This window comes from Lithobates pipiens, unplaced genomic scaffold (genome assembly GCF_037356315.1).
Source record: "Lithobates pipiens isolate NorthernLeopardFrog02 unplaced genomic scaffold, aLitPip1_a1.2 Scaffold_8, whole genome shotgun sequence".
Taxonomy (NCBI): domain Eukaryota; kingdom Metazoa; phylum Chordata; class Amphibia; order Anura; family Ranidae; genus Lithobates; species Lithobates pipiens.
This window is the reverse complement of record NW_027507903.1, coordinates 316,248,820-316,272,010: the sequence shown is the minus strand read 5'-3', so window position 1 is coordinate 316,272,010 and position 23,191 is coordinate 316,248,820. Positions and strand designations below refer to the sequence as shown.

The 23,191-nt window shown below is 44.2% G+C and overlaps 1 protein-coding gene across 1 annotated transcript in view; it reads right to left on the bottom strand.

The window, feature by feature from the left end:
* The window catches only part of ATP6V0E1 (ATPase H+ transporting V0 subunit e1), a 41,191-nt gene that overhangs the window by 8,968 nt on the left and 9,032 nt on the right, over positions 1 to 23,191 (bottom strand). Inside the window, exon 2 of the mRNA XM_077472811.1 lies at positions 11,399 to 11,446. Coding sequence (XP_077328937.1) covers positions 11,399 to 11,446 — 48 coding nt within the window. The remainder of the gene's footprint in view (positions 1 to 11,398; positions 11,447 to 23,191) is intronic.

Sequence of the window (23,191 nt, the reverse complement as noted above, 5' to 3'; positions counted from 1 at the left end):
TTGTGGTATTGATGCAAGGACTGAAAAAACGCATTGCTTTCTTAGGATTGTAAACAGAATTTCCTCCAGTCTTGTTTTGTTGCATTGCAGGGTTTAGGGGGAGAAAAAAAAAAAAAAAAAAAAGCAGCACGCCAGGAAGAGATTGCAGATCTGCTGGAAAGTACAAGGTTATGTAATGCTGCCCCAGAAATTCCAGCAGCTACTTCAGATGAATTCCATGCCTTTTGATTCAGCTCCAAGAAAAAGATGGCGTATCCTCGTTTTAAAGCGTATTTCGGCTTGTATTAGACGCAGAGTAAAAAGATAAGCTTTGAAACAGTGTGAGTGACTCCAAAATAAACTGCTAGATGTGACTCACGCTGCGATTGATAAGTTTCTCATTCGATATGCGTAGGATGTGTGTGTCTTTACTGCTGTCCCTCTGCCACACAATGACTAATGTTATCAGATTTAACCAAAGAATTTGTATTCTATTATATTCCACAATAGCATTTTCTTCATTGAACTGCCCCCACACAGTATAACCTACATACAGCCAATTTGGGAAAATCATTACGGAAGAAATACTTAGGAGAAAATTAGTACCTTCTGTTGTATTTGATAACACAACAAACAAGGTAATGAATGCAGTTTTCATGTTAAAGAAGAACTGTAGACTGCTCACGAAATTTGCAATAAAAATTTTTTTTTGCCATTCTGAAGCTTCCCTCCAACCACTTTGCATATTTTATACATTACGGCGATTCTGTACTTGCCAAATATGCTACAGAAATCTCCCGCCATGAAGACTGGCTGCATCCATTTTAACTGTGGGCAGATGAAGCTGCTGCCTGTTCACTTACTGGATTTACAGCGGCACACCTCCAGCTCTTGATTGGCCCTCTGACTTGTCCCCCCTTCCTTCCTGGAAAACGCTCACAAGAGTGAGAGCTGTGCATGATGTCATAAGCCTAGGCCTTTTATCTGGCAAACAGGAATTGGGCTGTATAAAAGGTATTTTCTGGCAGAAAAAAGAATGTTTTACTATCAAAAAGGTAAAATAAGGGCACAAGATTTAATATATGGAAAGTTGAAAAAAAGATGACTGAAGTTTTGCTTTAAAGTCTCTTGGACACTGTACTGATATAGGTGCATGAGACAACAACAGGATGGGCTGTCTATTACTTGCGAGCATTGACACATAAGGAGGAAGCGTAGCTTTTGCACGCATTTGTGTGTATACATGCAGAAATACCGGCCAAAAACTCGGATTTGTTCGGCAAGACCTTCCTGAGCTGAAGTGGATCCTGTTTATGGACCTGTATTTACAGACACATTGTTTTTATTCACCGACATAAATGCAGCCCATTGTTTTCAAACTAGCACTAATCTCCTTGTATAGATTTCAATAAAGCAGCCGACAGTCACTTTTCCTCCTCTCTATATATGTCATAGGTATACATGTCATTTACCAGCTCCTTCCTTTTCTGAATGCACAGAGTCCGTGATCACCGACTGTCCAGTCATAACTGAGCATTGTAAAAACTGACTGGGGAATCTGTGTCCTCAGTCCCTTTCCCCATCTCAAAAGGGGAGATGTAAGGGGTCTGTTTAAACCCCCGAAACCTCACCAAGGGAGTATAGCATCAAGTTAATTAAACTGGGATATTGATCTGGTCGGTTAAGTAGCAGAGGGGGTTGTTAATGCAAACAATGAGATGACCTCCAAAAACAGGAATTGTTTTACAGGTGAAGGCCACTGGCATTTTTTTTCCTCCACGCTTTTATGACTGTTTTTCACTAATTTTGCATTTGGCCAGGGTCAGTGTCACTACTGGTAGCATGAGGAGATACCTGGACCCCATAGAGGTTGCACTGGCAGTCCAAATCCCAGGATGGCACATCAATATGTGCCATTGCCAGAAGATTTTCTGTATCTCCCAGCATAATCTCAAGGAGCATGGGAGGCAGGCAGTTACTCTAGACCTGGACAAGGCCGTAGAAGGTTCTTAACCCAATCAACAGGACTGGTATCTGCTCCTTTATGCAATTAGGAACAAGATGAGCACTGCCAGACCCCTACAAAATAACTTCCAGCAGGCTACTGGTGTAAGTATCTTTGACCAATCATTAAGACTTCATGAAGGTGGCCTGAGGTAGGCCCAACGTCCTCTTGTGGGCCCTGTGCTCACTGCCTGGCAGCACAGAGCTAGATTGGCATTTGCCATGGAACGCCATAAATGGCAGGTCCATCACTGGCGCCCTGTGCTCTTGACAGATGAGAGCAGGTTCACCCTGAGCACATGCGAGATGGGAAAAGGTCTGGAGAAGCTGTGGAGAATGTTATGCTGCCTGTAACATTGTTCAGCATGACTAGTCTGGTGGTGGGTCAGTGATGGTCTGGGGAGAGATATCCATGGAAGGACGCACACACCTCTACAAGCTAGGCAATGGCACCCTGGCTGCCATTAGGTATCGGGATGAAATCCTTGGACCCATGTCAGACTACACTGGTGCATGACCATGCCCGGTCTCATGTGGCGAGAGTATGCAGCTAGTTCCTGGAGGATGAAGGTATTGATACCATTGAATTGCCCCCACGTGCACCTGACCTAAATCCAGTAGAACGCCTCTGGGACATTATGCATCAGTCCTTCCGATGCCACCAGGTTTCACCTCAGTCTGTTCAGGAGCTCAGTGATGCCCTGGTCCAGATCTGGGAGGAAATACCTCAGGGCATCATCTGTCTCATTAGGAGCATATCCCAACGTTGTTGGGCATGCACGCAAGCACATGGGGGCCATACAAACTACTGAGTACCATTTTGAGTTGCTGCAATGAAGTTTCAGCAAAATGGACTAGCCTGCTGCATCATGTTTTCACTTTGATTTTTGGGCTGTCTTTGAATTCAGCCTTCTGTAGGTTGATAATTTTCACTTCCATCAAACGATGTGGCATGCTTTCGTTCCGAACACATTACCCAGTCCATATCAGTATGGATAGCCATAATTATATTTTTCCCAATTGAGATCTGATGCGTTTTCAAAGCGTTCCTATTTTTTTTTTTTTTGAGCAGTGAATTTCCTTCTTTGAAGTACTTGCTCTCATATTCCCTCCATCTAAAGCTTGCCATACATTATACAATTTTCTTGTTCAATATCCTTTAGAGATTTTTCTTCAACTATGTAGTGCAAGGGCCTGTCTGATTGAATATAAATTGAAAGTGTTTGACCTCATTATTTGGTTTTGATAATGCTAAAAGGCAAGTTGTACAAGAAAATTGTATAATGTATGGCCAGCCTAAGGTTAGGTCTTCACTAGTCCTAGGCGCAGAAACCAAGCATCCAATCTCTGTTCTCACCCAGTGCTCAGCCTAAACTCAAAATGGAGTGGCTACACTAGGACAATGAATGAGCTTCTATTAAAAGTGTCCTTCAGCTCAGTACTGTCACTCTCTGCAAGTGGTAGGGCATTTAAAGCAGAACTAAACCCTCATCTTTTACAGCCAATGAAGCTGCCATTTCAGCCCTTTGTTTGATCTGCAGTTACCATAGCAGTTAGGATACCAGCCATTTGATGGCTTGAAAGTTTAAGAGCACAAGCAACTGATCATTCACAGCATACCTTAAAGTGGTTGTAAACCCATACAATCCACTTTTTGCTACAGGTAAGCCTAAGCTACCCCAGATATCTCCTAAACCTACATGGTTTAGGAGATATCCCCCTGTATCTGCATGTGCCGATGTCATCGGCACATGTGCACTGAAGCAATGGCATGTACGTGCCGTTTCCTTCAGCGAATGTGCAGTTACCGGTGGCTTCCGAATGCATAACTCTGGGGAGAAACGTTGCCAGCCGGTGCTGTGTATGGGTACAGCAACAAGGGCTTTGATCTCAAGTGGGTATTACATTATGAAGTAGTGTGCTATGCATACTAGCTCATTATGCCTTTGTCTTGCAGGGGTTATGTTTTTTTTTTCAAAGTGGGTTTACAACAACTTTAAATGTAATGGTTTTGTTTGGTTATTATTCACACGGGAAATGCCCATCAACTGTATGCTGGGTGCGGTATGACACCGCGGGCCCTCTCGGATCACTCCCCATGCTGGGTGACTGTCGCGCTCCCGGGATCAGCGCCCAAAACGGCTATGGTGGCTCAACCCTTTCTGGCTGTCTAGCCTGCCGGATATAGAGGCCATTGCAGGAGAGCTAAGCCATATACTGTGTGAGACCGGAGTTACATACACTGACCCGATGGAGTGGGATAGGTTTAAAGAACATGTCCGTGGGCTACTGTGCAGAAAAATTGACCGCTTGAAGCGATCTTCAGGCCTAGCTGTGCAGCTCTCCACGACCAAATTACAAGAGTTGGAACTGGCCTACAATGGTGACCCCAATGCAGACAAACTAAGACAGGTTAAATTACAGTCTAGACTAGTCTCCCAGCTCCATATGGAGAAAGCTAAACAACATATATTCTTCAGCAGACAACGGGTATTTGAACACGGGGAGAGGGCCGGAAGACTCCTAGCATACCTTTCAAACTTAAATGACAAACCCCCGGTGGTAGTATCCTTACGGACTCCACAGGGCGCAGGGGTCACGACCCCACCTCTGTGGCAGACATGTTCAGGGCTTTCTACCGGGAGTTGTATCGGACCCACCTTACACACACAAGTCAGGACATACAAGCAGAATTACAAGCGATCGATTTCATGAGGCTCAATGTTGACCAACTTAAGATGTTGGAAGCCCCTATATCTAGTGAGGAGGTAGCAGAGGCAGTTTCTCAATTAGCCAAGTCCAAAGCCCCGGGCCTCGATGGCCTACCCCTAGAATTCTATCCAACCTTCTCCGAGGTTCTTAGCCCCACTCTGACAAAACTGTACCATAACATATTTAGCGAAGGGATTCTCCCCCCATCTATGCAAGAGGCGCAAATTATAGTACTCCCCAAACCAGGGAAGGATCCGGGGTACCCTGAATCCTACAGACCTATATCCCTGTTACAAGTGGATATCAAGATCTTGGCGAAGATCTTGGCCACTAGGCTGAATCGAGTTATACTGTCCCTTGTCCACCCCGATCAAACCGGGTTTATGCCGGGGAAGAACACGGCTATGAACATCCGGCGGTTGTTTATGAATCTACAGGCGCGCCATGAAAACGTGGGCTCGCGAGTCATTGTAGCGTTAGACATGGCGAAGGAGCTTGACTCGGTTGAATGGCCTTACCTGTGGGAATGCCTCCGTAGTTTCGGATTCGGGACCAATTTCCAGAAATGGATATGTATTCTATACCAGTTGCCTAAGGCCAGAGTTTTTGTCAATGGGTGGATGTCAGCAGTTTCCACTGGAGAGGGGAACCAGACAGGGATGTCCCCTGTCCCCTCTCCTGTACGCCCTGGAGGCAGAACCTCTGGCCATGGCACTTAGGGCATCCCCAGACATAGAGGGCCTGCGTGTTGGAAAAACACTGGATAAAATAGGTCTTTACGCGGACGACACACTATTATATTTGGCTGATCAAGGTCCATCTCTCCGGGCTGCACTGACCATCATTGAAAGCATGGGCAATTATTCAGGGCTACGTATGAACTGGGACAAATCCCAAATTCTCCCTATTGACCAGTTTCCACCACCACAGAACACCCCAGAACTTCCTTTGCAGAGGGTGGAGAAGATTAAATACCTGGGGGTACAGGTCACAAGGGATCTGAGGGACTACTGCCCACGTAATATAGAACCCCTATTTACGTTGCTCAAACTTAAGACACAGGCCTGGACCAAACTGCCACTGGGGGTTGTGGGCAGGATCAATTTAGTGAAAATGGTGCTCTTGCCCTAAATTCTATACATGGTCTGGCACGCCCCGCTACGTCTTCCTCTTAGATTATTTAAAAAACTGGAAAGCATCCTCAACACCTTTGTCTGGGGTCATAGCCGACATAAATTGGCCCGGCAGACGCTTAAAAACCCCGCGAACATCCGGGGGGGGGGGGTTTGCCTCGCTCCCGGACCTACAGGAATATTACATCGTGGCACAGTTATCCCATCTTCACTATTTTAATACAACAGAGGCCTCTAGGTATCGAGCCCTGGTAGGGGACAACCTGGGTAATCCTATAATGACCCCACTGCAGGCTATCTTCAGGGGCGGACAGGTACACAGGCGGACTTGTAGATATAATGATGGCATGCTGGAACACCATCAAAAAAACCTGGGAAACGGCCTTAAGGAAATTAAATATAGGACACACACACACACACACACACACACACACACACACACACACACTCTGGGCCAACATCCATTTAGTGGAACTACAGCAGCTCCCGGATGCGGGAATTTGGGCCTCGTACGGGGTGGTACACCTATATCAGGTTATGACAGAGCTGGGTCCGAAGTCGTTTCGCTCCCTTCAGGAGGAATTTGCTCTACCGCAGCGCCTACAGCTTGGCTACCTCCAATTGCGCCATGCTTTGAAAGCCCAATTTAGAAATACAGAGCTATCTCTAACACGCCCCCCGCTCCTTGATATACTCCTAGACGTAGACTCCAGAAAACTAATTTCCACTCTCTACTCCACACTTCACCTCCCCAAGACAGTAGTGGTCATCCAGAAAGCCAAGGCAAACTGGGAGCCAGATCTGGGAGACATTACAGACGCTGACTGGGATGAAATCCTAGATAACGTCCCGAAGATGTCTCCCAAGCTCTCGGATAGACTGACAACTATACATTATCCACAGGTCATACTTAACACCACAGAGACTCGCTAAATTCAGACCGGACCAATCATCCAGCTGTCCCGCTTGTGGTCACAACCCCGGTACGTTCTATCACCAAATCTAGGAATGTGATAAATTGCAGTCGTACTGGCTACAGGTAGTTCAATTCTTACATGATGTCATGGGTTCTCCGGTGGCACCAGACCCAAGACTATGTGTCTTGGGACTGTTGCCCGACATTGAAATCGACAACCATCAAGCAACATTTATTCACGAAACCCTGTTTGCAGCTAGGAAGGCAGTGGCCCGTATGTGGATGAGGAGTTCTCCTCCAACTATTGGCGACTGGAAAAGGGATATCAACAACACGCTGCCATTTAAAAAATTGATATATAAACACGGGATGTTTGCAAAAGTTTTCCAAAATATGGGACAGATGGATAGGAGATGGGGAAACCTGTATGTAAAATTGGGTGAATGCAGGGGTTAACTACAGTAATGTCCGGATAAATCGGCAATGAGACACAGAGTAACGGAAGGAAAAGGAAAACAACCTGCTTGAGGGGGGGGGGGAGGTATGGTATAAAAAGTGCACCTTCCCTTGGTTGATCACGGTATAGTGAGTTAGGTATGTATTCTGTTGACTCTAACATCTGATTGGCTCGTACTGCTATGCCATTGCTCTGTTTCAAGTGTTTGTATTATTGAGTGTTGAATATGTTTGTGACCGCATATATTTGGTTTAACCAAAAAAAAAAAAAAAGTGTAACGGTTTTAGGAAACTGATGGGTTTAGATGTGCTTTAAAGGGCATGAAACCCCTGCCAAGCACACCCTTTTGAATCCCGTAGAAGAAATCCCCTGCAAGGCAATAATAATGTCCTAGAATCAATGCATTGCCTACTAGCACATTATAAAATACTTACATTTAGAACAAAGCCCTCCAGCAGTGCGCTGTCAACATCGACAGGGCTTCTATCTACAGCCAGTCTTTCTTCCAGGTTCATGGGTTCTGGCAGCTTGAACAGCTGAGCTGCAACGTCACTCTCCCACATGGGCAGAGGAGTCACGGCCATGGCATAGAGCTCTGAAGGGATGGCATGGGTATGCCGTTCCTTCAGAGCGCATGAACTAGTGACATCACCAGCTACCAAAAGAGCAAATATGTCCTAAAAACAGTGAACGTTTAGGAGATATTAATTTCACATACAGGCAAGGAGGATTTGACTTAAGTCAATTTAAATCACAAAGCACACTTGACTACCACTTTAAACCCAGATGCTATAATTACAAATGGTGAATAAACCCTATCTTGTCCAACAATTGCTTTCTAGCTACAATCCCATTTCTATTCTCCCCAGTACATTAAAACTGCTTGAACCCCTTCATATCACCAGACCACAATCTTCACATTTAACTTACCCTTGACCCTTCTGGGCCATGCTTTCATACATCTGTTGAAAATGAAGGGTCTATAAAACTGTGTGCGTCTAGCACCAAGCCCTGTAAATCGCTGGCTGTGCAACAGCCAAGAATAGCTGTGGTTGCTGACAACCTGTCAAACACAGCAGCAGGAATCTGTAGATTACTGCTGTCGCCATTCTCCCCATGGCAAAAACGCCTATGTAAGAAGGATCCACTACCAAGAAGAAAAAAAATTAAATAATTGGCAACACCCTTATACCAAGGTAGACCATGATATAATGGTCGTGTAGGAAGTTGCCAATCCCTTTTAGCAACTTGTATTGCTCAAACAAGTTTCCATCCTCCTGGCTATTAAACACCAAGCCCTGTGCTTTTAGCCAGGTAAAACTTGCTAGTCCTGGCTGGACGGTTTATTACTCTCAGACCCAGTCTGATCCAGCCCTGTCCGCACTGGGTACATGTTTATACATGCTCCTTCAACATGCCCAACACAACTGCTGTCACAGTAGCAATGGTTTATGCAGAAGCCCTGAAAGAGCAGCTTCTTTAACTGATCCTTAAGGTCCCTTTCACACTTGCATAACTTGACACTGCAGAGTCAGACGACAAGTCATTCCCCATGATTTCCAAAGTCAGTTTAGGTGGACGGTCGAAGTTTTAAAGGTTTGCAGTTGTGCGATACCCTTTCCATTTTCAGGTGATGGATTGAACAGTGCTCTGAGATGTTCAAAGCTTGGATTTAGGGACACTTTCCCTATTTTTTGGGGATCCAGGGTGGGCTTTGTTTCTCTTCATTTAAAATTGCAGATGGAATAATACATTTGCAGAATAAAGAAAACATTGGAGGGGAATTTACTAAGGCTGGAGCAGCTACATGCAGCCACAACATCCAAGGATCGGTAAGCTACATACTAAACTTTTGTTCTTGGGTTTCGTTATCCTTTAACCCATTTTTAGATACCACTAATGACCTAATGGGGATCAGGAAAAAAAAAAAAAAAAAAAAAAAAAAAAAAAAAAAGAAGAAGGAGTAAGGGAGGGAAAAGCTGGCACTTTAAATACCTGGACAGCTGAACTGACTGTGCATCACTCTCAGAGGCAAGTACAGCAGGGACTGAGGGAGTGGGGAGGGTGCAAGTTAACCTTTTTATTTTCTCTGAAAAAGGTGAGCTTACACTTTGCCTTTTTCTTTGTAATACTTCTAAGTTTCTTCTCCGTAATACCACTCACTGTCAATGTGTTCATTTTTCTTTAAAATATCAGTGGAATCAGGAAAGTGCAGCTTTGGCACAGCAGCACAAAACCCTATACAAGACACCAGCTTTGAAGTGTTCCATATTTAAAAAAAAATCCCACACCCAAAACAGACCAGATCCAAGTCTGTGTACAGTATAAACAAGACTACAAAAAGGTCACAACGGGCTTTGATGAACAGAAAACATGTTGTAATGGCCTCAGAGAAGGACTTTTAAAAGACAAAACAAGAATTTAGCAGGAGATGACCTGAACTTAACTGGAGCCGCTGTATTATAAAACTAGGAGTCGGTCAGCAAACAGTATGAAATTTACATTAGCCATCTTGTGGATAAATGCAAAAGAGAAGGAGGGGTTTTTAGGGGCTTTCAGGAAATCATGGCCTGGTAAGGTCACACATTTCCATCCCTAGGGACTTTAACCACTTTCAGACCGGACCAATTTGCTGGTCGAAGACCAGACCACTTTTTGCGATTCGGCACTGCGTCGCTTTAACTGACAATTGCGCGGTCGTGCGACATGGCTCCCAAACAAAATTGACGTCCTTTTTTTCCCACAAATAGAGCTATTTGATCACCCCTGCGGTTTTTATTTTTTGCACTATAAACAAAAATAGAGTGACAATTTTGAAAAAAAAAAAACGCATTATTTTTTGTTATAATAAATATCCCCCAAAAATATATAAAAAAAAACATTTTTTCCCTCAGTTTAGGCCGATACGTATTCTACATATTTTTGGTAAAAAAAATAAAAATAAATTGCAATAAGCGATTATTGATTGGTTTGCGCAAAAGTTATAGCGTTTACAAAATAGGGATAGTTTTATAGCATTTTTATTAATTTTTTATTATTTTTTTTTACTAGTAATGGCGGCGATCAGCGATTTTTATTGTGACTGCGACATTGTGGGGGACCCATCGGACATTTTTGACACATTTTTGGGACCATTGTCATTTATACACTAATCACTGCTATACAAATGCAGCGATTCCTGTGTAAATGACACTGGCAGTGAAGGGGTTAACCAGTGGGTGGCAGTGTAGGGGTTAAGTGTTCCTAGGGGTGTGTTACTAACTGTGGGGGGGGTTGGGCTTTCATTTAGTGAACACTGATCTCTGCTCCAATCACATGGAGCAGAGATCAGCATCACTAGTTGCTAGGCAGAATGAAGAAATGCTGTTTACAACAGCATTTCTTCATTTGGCTGCTCCGTTAGACGATCGCGGGGATGCCCGCGGCGATCGAGTCCGCGGGTCCCACGACCGGACTCACGGGGGTCCCGACCAGCGCGATGGCAGGGCGGCAAATTTAAAGGGACGTACATGTACGCCCATTTGCCTGCCCGTGCCATTCTGTCGACGTACATCGTCGTGCGCTGGTCGGCAAGTGGTTAAATGAAATAATGGCCCGGTAAGGTCATACATTTCCATCCCAGTATAAGTAATAGGGAAGGGGCTTTTCCAGCCCCCAAAAAAAAGAAAAGGTTATAAGATATAAATTTAAGTAAAAATGGAATGGGCAAAAAACAGATATAATCAGGCGTGGTTACGCCCCACCCCTAAATTATATCTGTTTATATCTATCATTTTGATATGAACATTACAATGTATGTCTATCCATTTTATGACTCATCTGTGCATTTAATGTATGATTATATGCAATTTGCGATTATCACTTGTATGTTCCAGTATCATGCAAATAAAATTCCCTTATGATCACCCAACTACTCCTTTGCAGTCATGTGCTTCATGTAAAGTCCCACCCTTTTCTCTTTTTTTGGGGCTGGAAAAGCCCCTTCCCTATATCTTGTGGATAAAGTTGAATGTCCTACAGGAAATACTCTACAGGTTCATCAAAGTGGGTATATGGACACTGTAGAGCTGCCTGTAGCCTAGTTAAAACATATGCAAAATAAGTAGAAGGAAATGACAGAAGACTACAGGTATATCAAAGTAAATAAAAGGAAGGTCAGTTCATATTGACTCATAATATGGTTGTGCTTATACTTACAACAAATAGCAGCAAACTGCACACGTTACCAGCATTGTATTAATGACTCTGTAAGAGAACACAATATGCCCGTTAGGAATGCACAGTAAAGCTTTGTTTCCTCACATTCACTAAAGTACTATGCAATATGTTAGTAACCTCTATCATAAACCAATACTCTATCAGTGCAATCCTAAAAACTATAGTGTACAATAAAAATATGAATATAAAAGCGTAGAAAAAAAAAAAAAGTGTTAAAGCTTCCTGACAACAGGAGAAATTAATATATATATATATATATATATATATATATATATATATATTTTACACACACATAGTGGTGGCTGTGGACAGGGGGTGACATTTATGCTTTCCTTTTTAATTTGTCCACATCTTCAATTCCAATTCCTGCTTGTATTCTACATTTCTGGATGGGTCGAATACCTGTCCCCCACACAACTGCACAATGTTGTTTCTAATGCTGGCTCATACCATCCTGCAGTGACTTCTGAGCTGGCAAAAACAGAAAATACAGTGCACGGCAGGAAAAGCAGGTATTTACCCCCCGAGCGTATAGAATAGCTGCAAATGGCAAGCAATGTGCCCGAGTTTGAAGACATGGGCCACCAGAAAGTCAGGAGCTCTTTTGGAGGCCAGGCTTTACAAGTGACCATGTGGCTACCATTTTTTTTTTTGTTTGTTTTACAAACAGTAAAAGAGCTTTCAACATTTTAATGTGCATAATCTAGGCTTTGCCTTTTAGTTTTAAAGTGTGGTCATCTTTAATTGATGACCACACTTTATTCAAATCTTAAAAAATAGCTTTGCCTTTTAGTTTTAAAGTGGTGAGGAGTCAGAACCAATGGCAGGTTTTAATTGCTTCAGCTCAATCCGCCCAGCACCACACCCTTATAGATCACAAATGGAGTGCTCAGACAGCAGCGATACCAGATTAGAACTCATTCAGAAAATATCTAGCACACCAGCAGAGATGAACCTCAAAACTCCACATTTGAGGTTCCATTTGAAACCTCAATAAATCACATTTGTTTTTTTTTTTCAGTTTTAACCATTGGGACATGAAAGAATTTACCAGCCCTGGTCCCACAAAAGGTTGAGAACCAATGAAGTGGAAAACAGCATCCCCATCAGCATCCTTTTTATTGATTACCTAGATCTTGTCCTGATTACTAGGAATCAGAAGAATGAAAAATTAACTTCAACAGGAACAGAGAGCAACAATTTTTTATTTATTTTTTATGTAGAGAAGCAAAATGATTTGGTTTGTTTTGTTTATGCAACTTGTTCCCCTCATTTTTGTTCTGGCGTCACAAAAAGTATCTCTACAATGGACAAAAAAAAAAAAAAAAAAAAATCCCAAAAAACACACACACAGTTTTTCTACCCCAAAGAGGTTCTGGTGCATTTGGGCTTTTATTAACCACTTGCTTACTGGGCACTTAAACCCCCCTCATGCCCAGACCAATTTTCAGCTTTCAGTGCTGATGCACTTTGAATGACAATTGCGCGGGCATGCAACACTGTACCCAAATGAAATTTTTATTTTTTTCCCACAAATGGAGCTTTCTTTTGGTGGTATTTAATTACAGCTGGGAGTTTTATTTTTTGCTAAACAAACAAAAAAAGATGCAAAAAAATAAAAATCATGTTTAATAGTTTGTTATAAAAGTTTGCAAACAGGTCATTTTTCTCCTTCATTGAAGTACACTGATGAGGCGGCACTGGTAGGCTGCACTGGTGGGCACTGATAGGCATAGTTAAGGCGGCACTAATAGGCACAGATAAGGCGGCACCGATGGGCAAAGATGGGCACAAATAAGATGGCACGGATGGGTGGCACTAAGGGGCACCGATAGGTACCACTGATAGATGGGACTGATAGGTGGCTCTGATAGGCACTGATGGGCAGCACTGCTGGGCACAGCACCTTTGTTGAGGCAGATTGTGGGCACTGCTGGGTGGCACTGACGGGGGGGGGGGGGGGGACACATTTTTTATTCATGTAGCACTGGCAGGGGGCAGGTGGGCACTGGCAGGGCTGGCCGTGATCGGGACTGATGTCCCGATAACGGCCGTCGGTGATCGGCTCTTTTTTCCCCCCTTTGCGCTGTCAGCACGAGGAGGAATAATAGCCGATTACCGGCTCCGTTGTATCACATGATCAGCTGTCATTGGCTGACAGCTGATCACGTGATAAGGGGGTCGGGATCGACCCCTTGCTCGGATCGGTGATCAGGCGAGTCTCATAGACTCGCCGATCACAGAGCGCGCCCCTCAGGGGGCGCGCAGGCCACTCGTGCACGGGACGACGTCAATAGACGTAGTCCCGGCAAAGGAGATGCGCGCTGTAGCCGTCATTCGGCTATAGCGCGGGTCTCAAGTGGTTAAAGTGTTTGTTACCAAAAGAATAAAATAAAATCCTTTTCCTTTAAGCTGGGTTCACACCTCCAGGAGCATCTTGCAGCAGGGGTCTGGCGTGTCCCTGTTCTCCGTTTCAGGGACACATTTTTGTCCCTGAAACAGAGCCAAAGACACACAGCACTCCTGTGCAAGCCGCTCCGCTACGGAGATATGTGAACCGGCTCCATAGAGAGCTGGTCAAACTGTATTGGATATGGGGAAATCTGCATAGGTGTGAACCCAGCCTGAAAGCATGTTATACAGCACAGTGCTTACACTGTCTAATTTGGCCCCCTGTAACACCTGAAATACCTGGCTGGTTCTGCCCTCCCTGTAAACTGACCATGGTTTATCCTGGCTGCTGGTCAGTTTACATGCCTCCATCATCCGCGGCCTGCTCGCCGCGTTCCCTCCCTGCCTGCTCATGATAATGTACGCCCCTTCCATGTGTTTTCTAATCCAGCGTGCCAGTCTGCTTTATTTGAAAAAAAAAATTGGCGCCTATATCCGATTTCAGAGTGCCGTCAGGCTTTTTCCTCCTTCCAACATCAGTGGGGGATTTTCTGCTCCTCCCACTCTAGCTAAATATATCTATCCATCTCTCATCTAGGGAAGGATCCTTTTGTCCTCTTTTTTCAGCCGTTCTAAATACCTATAAAAAGGTAAATGTTTTTTTTTAATGCATTAAGGTGAAAAAACATCTGACAATGCCGGCCCCCCCCGTTTTACTTACCTCACCCCTCGAAAATCCCGGGCTTGCCCCCGACTTCCTCTTCACCACTCTGGCCGCTGATTGGCTGGAGTGGATGGATTGAAGGCAGTGCAGCCATTGGCTCGCGCTGCTGTCAATCACATCCAATGACGCTGCGCGCCGGGGAGCGGGGCCGTGTGATACAGTGAGCGGCTATAGCCGCCGGCTGCATCATGGGAACGCGCCCACAGGTGCTTCTCACCATGCGAGGGAGTTCGCATGAACGTGAGAAGTACCTGCGGGAAAAAGCAGAGACAGCTGCCGAGGGACCCCAGAAGAGCAGGTTCGGGGCCACTCGTGCCTCCCACTGTGCAAAATGAGAGGCAAGTATAACATGTTTGTTATTTTAAGAAAAAAAAAAAAAATACCTTTACAATCCCTTTAAGTCTTTGGGAAGGACTTGATTGCTGGCACATCTCTATCTATACACACACACACATGCAAAAAACAAACACCACAGACACTGGGGCACACAGGATTATATAAGTCTATGACAGTGGCTTAACAACCACTTTAAAAAGGAAAGCTGTATGGCAATTTGAAGCCCTTTCCTAAATGCTACGTCTCTGCCAATCTCAGGCTTTTATTTTGAATTTTTTAATAATATACTTGGTGATCCTGCTATGAAAGTCCTTGTTCAGAATGAGAACGTTAAATATTTCTACCAACTGTTCTGCATTTTGATCCTTCAATAAGCTCTCCCAGTGGAGAATGCTCCCTCATTTACATGTGCGGCAGCTTTGTAAACACCTCTGAAAATTGATCCATGGTGGATTGCTTTTCAGAGGTGGTTTGTAGTCTGTTGACAGGCATTGGGAAGCAACATGCCACCTTCTGAATACCTGTTTTTTAGATCCCCAAGGGGAATTGGACATTCAAATCCTTGCAGACAAACCATAACTGAGTGGCCTTAGCTGTGGTTGCAGCACAGTCTCATTGACTTGAAGGGGGCACAGCCTACCAGTCGTGACATGCTGTGTAAAAGTTGGCACACCGCAAAGATCTGCAGCAATGTATATAGATGTACTTTCTTGCCATCTTCCCTGTAGGCAGTAAAATGTTTATTAACTGCATGCTTATATCACTCCCTGGCCATATGTGTGAACAAGACCTACTAGCGCCCATGCCAACACACATTGCACAGGCATGGTCCACTGTTGTCACCATTAGGAATGGCCAGCGCTGACATATGATGTGAAGCAGTTTCTGGACTGTGTACATGTAGACCGGAAGAAAACTACAGGGGATCATATACTAGAATTTATATTTCAGACAGGCTGTCCTATCAAGTCTGCCTGTCAGTTTCAGATGGACCTGATCAAACCCTTCATTCACCCCATATGGCGCAGCAGATGTCAGCGGTGACATGTCCGCTGACACCCGCTGCTATCCGATCCTGTACGCCAAATCCAGGAGGAGGGGTGGTGGTCCTATTTTCCATCCATCTGGCAGATTGAAAATGATCGGGCGATAAACGGACAACTGCCCCATTTTCACCTGATTTCCCCTTAAGGAAAAGCAGGACTGGGTCCACCTCCATTCTGCAGTGAGCGGAGACAGACCTGTCATCCACCTCCTCAGAAGGGGGGTAGGGTTGATGATTCACGGGAGTGATTTACTACTCCAGATCCAAAAAAGTATGCTGTGTAAAACCTACATAAATACAATGAGTTGAAAAATCACAAACTCAGATTTTATCCACAATAGAAAACATAAAAAATGTTTAAAAATTTTAATTGATGGCACCAAGAAGTCTCAAAGTTGGGACAGAGAAACAAAGCTGGCAAAATAAGTGGTGCTAATGGTCAACAACATAATATTAAAGACTTTAAAATATATCATCTAAAGCAGGGCTTGACAAATTTGCTTGGAATTTAGGAGCCAGCTAAAAAAGTTAGGAGCCAGGTCGGTAACGGCGATCCGGACCCGTCCTTGGCCTGACATGGAGAACGGCCCGACGCGATCACGCGACCTGGCGCCCAGGTTTTGTCGAGCCCTGATCTAAAGTACATAATATCAAAATATTTCTTCTATGATGTCCGGGTCATATGGCCCACTTTTGGATGTTATAGATTCCTTCTCATCGCATCCGATACTGGGTGGTTTGCTACTGTATTATTTGTTTGTTTTGGAAAACAAATCCCTGGTTACACCAATAACATTTCTGGCAACCACGAACGCCGCGTTTCCTGGACTAATGAGGAAAGGGACCTTCCGACTTGTTATCACGCTCAATTTAGAAGCCTGCATCTCCGGAGGTATGGATGTAGACCCCTTCACACTGGAGGCATTTTTCAGGCGCTACAGCGCTAAAAATAGCACCTGCATAGCGCCTAAAAAAAAAAGGCTCAGCTGCAAACCCAGTGTGAAAGGCCGAGTGCTTTCACACTGGGGCGCTGCTCCGGCAGGGCGTCACAAAAAGTCCCGCCAGCAGATTCTTTGCAGCAGTGTAAGAGTGGTGAATACACTGCTCCTCCACCATCTCCTGCCCATTAAAAACAATGGGGCATTGGTAGGCAAAGCACCGCTGCAGCGGTGTTTTGTGGGTGGCTGTAACCCCTTCTCGGCAGCTAGCTGGGGGTTTAAAACCGTCCCCCTAAAAATAGCACAGATTTACCGCCGACACGTGGGCAGCTCACTGTGTATTGAATGAATGTGCAGCTTGCACAATCGGGAAAAGCACCATGCTAAAACATTATCCACGTTTTGAAGCAGCATATGAATTCAAACAAGGTGACCCAGTAATGTTGAGCAGATATAACCCTACAGACAAGAAAGGGACTTCATTCTGTTCCCAAAACTGAAGCAAACAGTATCCTCAGTTCTTAGATGTTTACAGAGTGTTGGTAAAAGAAGAGGGGATGCTACACTGTAGTAAACATGGTCCTGTGCCAACTCTGAGAGGTGTTGCAGCAAACAAATTACAAAAATCACCATTTTAATGGTACATTTTCTCAATTTAAACAAAGATACATTTTCAAATTTTTGTTGTGAATAAAATATGGGTTTATGAGATTTTCATTTGGCTTATGTAGATTTTTTACATAGCAGTGTGAGGGGACCCCCCAGGGCAGGGGTCATTTTTTCACATTCCAGCAGTTCGGCTTTTAATTATACTCCATGAATGTCAGCCAATCTGGGGACTATTTCATCTTTCCTGCTCCAGACAAACCGTCAACGGCTCTCCTCCGATCCCCCCCAACCTCCAATGGCCACCCATATACTGAGCAAAGTTGTAAGTTCCTATTTATGGGGAAATCACAGAGCACTGGTGCTTAAAAAAGGAGTCTGACTGCCCCTATACAGTTGACTGTCCTACCATGTCTATAGGCACATTAACAGGAGAAAAAGTGAAACAGAATAAAAAGCACACATATGAAATACATATGAAAAATAATCTGATACAATTCCAGCTGAAGTGCTTCAATATAATGTGGGGATCTATGTGGTACTCTGCATCTCTGACCGACTGCCAGCTTCTTTCTAGAGATCAAAGTGAAAAATGGAACCTCGTCATCTGTGGTTTGGCAACCTTCCCAGGAACAATTACCTTTATGTAGATAATGTGACTGGTTACTGTCCATTGTTGTTATTTGCACCAAATAAAAATAAATAAAAAGAACAAAAAAATATACAAAATTACATGAGGAAACAGTTTAAAGTTGTTCTAAGGGGAAAAAAAACAAAACAAAAAACAAAAACCTGTAGTGTATAGCTTCTCCCTTAGCACACCCCCGCCCCATACTCACCTGAACCCGATCCCAATTCTGTGATGTGCACAAAAGCAGAAGCTCTCCCGACTCTCTGCCTCCTTATTGGCTGAGACACAGCTGTCAATTACAGCCACTCTGGGGTTTATTTACTAAGGCTGGAGAGTGCAAAACCAGGATCACTTTTGCATAGAATCCGATCTGCTTCTAACCTCAGCTTGTTCAATTAAACTTTGGCCAAACAAAAAAAAAAAAAACTGGAAGCAGATTCGTTTTTATGCAGAAGTGAGCCGGATTTTGCACTCTTTAGCAAATAAACCCCATAGATGTGGCTTAGGAGCGAGCAAGCACAAGTGTTCACATAGCAAGCAGCTTGCGTTGCGAATAGCCAGCAAAAGGGGGGGGGGGTGGGTCCTAGGAGCACCAGTAGGGGACCAGAAAAGAGGGATGATCAGGCCGCTCTGTACAAAACCATTACACAGAACAGGTAAGTTTGACAGGTTTGTTATTTTAACAAAAGGTAAACCTCAAATTCTTTAAGAGTTGCTGTTAGCAACAACACTGAAGGTAAAATATGAGAACAGTCAAGTATTTTACATGCTTAGGCCTCAGGGCATGGATTTATACACCCCTGTGACTATGCGAGGGCTGTGTTTACCTGCACAGGGATGCATAGAAGTTTCCTCCACCACCCAGACAGTCCTACTGTTGCCAACTGGGATTCAGCCGCTGCTCCCAATGAGACACCCATATGGGTGTGAGGGCATGACCCTGAACATATCCTGGGTAAGTTTGGGGCTGTGTACTGGCACAGATGTCACATAAAGAACAGGGGCTGTGTCCATGCACTGATGCATACCAATTAGACTGCCTGGGTATACCTCTGCAGGTAAAAACACAGCCCTCGTACAGGGCATGGATTAACGTGAATGAGGACTTACTTGCAGCGTTTTACACACCCATACATTTTAGATGTGCCTATGAACTTGATAGAAAGTTTACTCAATTCCCTAGCAAAGTCCCCTTCTTAATTGTATAGCACAGTCCTCTCCTCTTCTGGAAGGGTCTAATTAATATCTGTGCTAACCCAGTTCTTACCTCCCTACTTAACATTTTATGAAGCTGCTGGGGGAGGTAATAAAGAATGCCACTTGAGTAACGCCTCTGAATCTGCTGGAGGTGCCAACATTACATCCAAACAGCAGCAGTCTTGAACTCTTGGACGTCTACACAAGGGAGGCGTTTGAGTAAATCTTATACATAAAATGTTAAAACGCACATTTCATCTTATGGGAATAATTTCACTAAAATGAATAGTCTGGTGACAAAGTCTCTTAAAAAGGGGTGCTAAACACACACACAATCTGTTTTATAAATATAAAACCTGACAATGGATTTCTACAGAACTAAAGACAGTACAACTGCTGCCTGCTTGTCTTTCTCCATTTAATCATCATACTGAGCCATGCAATAAGGGATGAGTCACGGATGTGGCCAATTCACTGTACATATAAAATGCAGTGTACTAACCCTTTAAAAACAAAAAAGCATTTCTCAAAAGACCAACGAGCCCGAAACGCCACCTGTCTATTAGATCAAAGACCATATTATTTCATCGTTACTTAAAAACATGAAAATATAGTTTATAATAAAGAAGGCCATTATATAGTCTGTTTGGGTAAAAAAAAAATTAAATAAAACTGTACTCAGGAAGAATGGAGGATGACATTGCTTATCTCGGGAAAAGAAAAAAAAAAAAAAAAAAAAACCACATTAGCTTTGGTACTCCCATTACGGACTAGAATCACATGTGCAGATTAAGAGTTCCAACTTCACTCTACACCATACAATATTCTTTAGATTTACCTTCAACTACGTAGTGCAAGGGTCTGCCCAATTGTATACAAATTGAAAGTGTTTAGGTAAATCGAAAAGGAAAGTTGTACAAGAAAATTGTATAATGTATGGGAAGCCTAACTTTACTATTCTGCATGCTTGTTCCAGGTCATGGTCTCTGTATTAGGCCCCTTTCACACAGGCAGCTGTTCTGCCGCTGTTAAAAGCAATACATTTAATATAGCAATCTTTTTTTTTTCTAACCACACCAAACCCCATGTAATAAAACTGTTGCTAAATGCAGTGTATGAATGGGGCCCATAGGAAAGCATTGTGTGAGTTTAGGTACGGTAGATAACTTGATCTACCCGCAGCTAAAAGCTGAATTCTACCCGTCCGTGTGAAAGGGGCCTTAAAGCAAGGGCCACTAAAAGGGAGATATTCCACATCAACACTGACTGACTGTGTTGATGGGGGAATCAAGTAATTTTATTACCTGTAGTAAAGAAAATTGCATAATGTATGGCCTATAACTACCTATATTATCTTACTGCGCTGATCCATGGAGGGGGCTACAGTTGTCACTAAGCCTGGACTTCAAACATGTCTTTCTCTGGTCAGCTTTTCTACATGGGTGGAAAGGAATGAATCGTTTGTTAACCCAACACTTCATAGTCCTGATAAGTACCATGTTCTATGGCAAAATAGCCTGTTCTCTTTGTATGTTTCCGTTATGTAAAATCCCTGGTGTTTGCTAGTCCCCTTGTTTACCCATTTAAAAAAAAAAAACTGACCACACTAAGCAGTAGAGCACACCGCTGTCAGTTCTCTAGCTATGCTAGGAACTCAATATGCTCTGCTCGAATCAGACTTGTCCCAACACTCCCCTGCTACACAGCCATTGACTGGGAAGCTCAGTGCACCACTGCTTCTCCTCCCCACAGCTCTTATGCAGCTGAGAACAGAGGGAATGCAATGATAGAGATAGATATTTTAAACTCAATGGGATGTTTTACAAGGTGATCATTTACAATCACTTTAACCACTTCCCGACCAGCGCACGACGATGTACATCGACAGAATGGCACGGGCAGGCATATTGGCGTACAGGTACGTCCAATATTCAATGCCGCCCTGCCATCGGGAGCGTGCCGCCAGCGGCGCGCTGGTCGGGACCCCCGTGAGTCCGGTCGCGGGATCCGGACTAGATCGCCGCGGGCATCCGCCGAATGGAGGAAGTGCCGTGTAAACAGCATTTCTCCATTCTGCCTAGCAACTAGTGAAGCTGATCTCTGCTCTATGTGATTGGAGCAGAGATCAGTGTTCGCTAAATGAAAGCCCAACCCCCCCACAGTTAGTAACACACCCCTAGGAACACTTAACCCCTACACTGCCACCCACTGGTTAACCCCTTCACTGCCAGTGTCATTTACATAGGAATCAATGCATTTATATAGCAGTGATTAGACATGTGCATTCGTTTTCGTCCGAATGCATTTTCGTACGAATTTCAGCTATTTTCGTTTTGACAAACTATAACGAAAGCACAAAATCCGAAAAACGAAAGATCCGACAAATAAATGCTTTATTTTCGTTCGTTTTCATTGTTACAACAGTTCGATATAGAATAGGAGATTGGGTCCTGCCCCAGGGGACATGTATCAATGCAAAAAAAAGTTTTAAAAACGGCCGTTTTTTCGGGAGCAGTGATTTTAATAATGATTAAAGTGAAACAATAAAAGTGTAATATTCCTTTAAATTTCGTAGGGGGGGGGTTGTCTATAGTATGCCTGTGAAGGGGCGCATGTTTCCCGTGCTTAGAATTGTCCCTGCACAAAGTGTCATTTATGCAGGAAAAAAAAAGTCCTTTAAAATCACTCGCAGCTATAATGAATTGTCGGCTCCGTAATACAGAGAACACTCATTGAAAGTCATTGATAAAAAAAAAAAAAAAATTTAAAAAAAAAAAAGCGTGGGGGTCCCCCAAATTCAATTACCAGGCCCTTCAGGTCTGGTATGGATATTAAGGGGAACCCTGCCTCAAATTTAAGAAAAAATTTGACGTGGGGTTCCCCCTAAATATCCATAACCAGACCCTTCAGGTCTGGTATGGATATTAAGGGGAATCCCGCATCAAATTTTAAAAAAAATTGACGTGGGGTTCCCCCTAAAAATCCATACCAGACCCTTTATCCGAGCACGCAACCTGGCAGGCCGCAGGAAAAGAGGGGGGGACAAGAGAGCGGCCCCCCCTCCCTCCTGAACCGTACCAGGCCACATGCCCTCAACATTGGGAGGATGCTTTGGGGGTCTGTGACCCCTCAAAGCACCTTGTCCCCATGTTGATGAGGACAAGGGCCTCATCCCCACAACCCTGGCCGGTGGTTGTGGAGGTCTGCGGGCGGGGGGCTTATCAGAACCTGGAAGCCCCCTTTAACAAGGGGACCCCCAGATCCCGGCCCCCTCCCTGTTTGAAATGGTAAGGGGGTACAAAAGTACCCCTACCATTTCACAAAGAAAGTGTAAAAAATGGTTAAATAAAACAAACACACTTTTGAAAAATTCCTTTATTAAAAAAAAAAAAAAAAAAAAAAAAAAAAAAAAAAAAAAGATTCCAGCGGCGGTAATCCACTCTTGCTATCCAGCGACGGACGGTCATCTCTCCAGCGATGTCTCATCTCATCCAGCGCAGCGAATACATCCTTCTTCTGTCTCCTCCACGGAGACACTGCAGGCATTCCGGCGGCTGACGTTTCTTATATACGGAGGGCGGGGCCACCCGTCACCTGACCCCGCCCCCCTCTGACGCAAGGGGAAACCCGGGGTTCCCTGTGAAGTAGGGGTGACCCGCACCCCTCTGATGTAACACAGGCAGGTTTCCGTTACATCAGAGGGGGGGGCGGGGTCACCCATACGTCACGGGGAACCCCGGGTTTCCCCTTGCGTCAGAGGGGGGCGGGGTCAGGTGACGGGTGGCCCCGCCCTCCGTATATAAGAAACGTCAGCCGCCGGAATGCCTGTAGTGTCTCCGTGGAGGAGACAGAAGAAGGATGGATCGCTGCGCTGAATGAGACGAGACATCGCTGGAGAGATGAC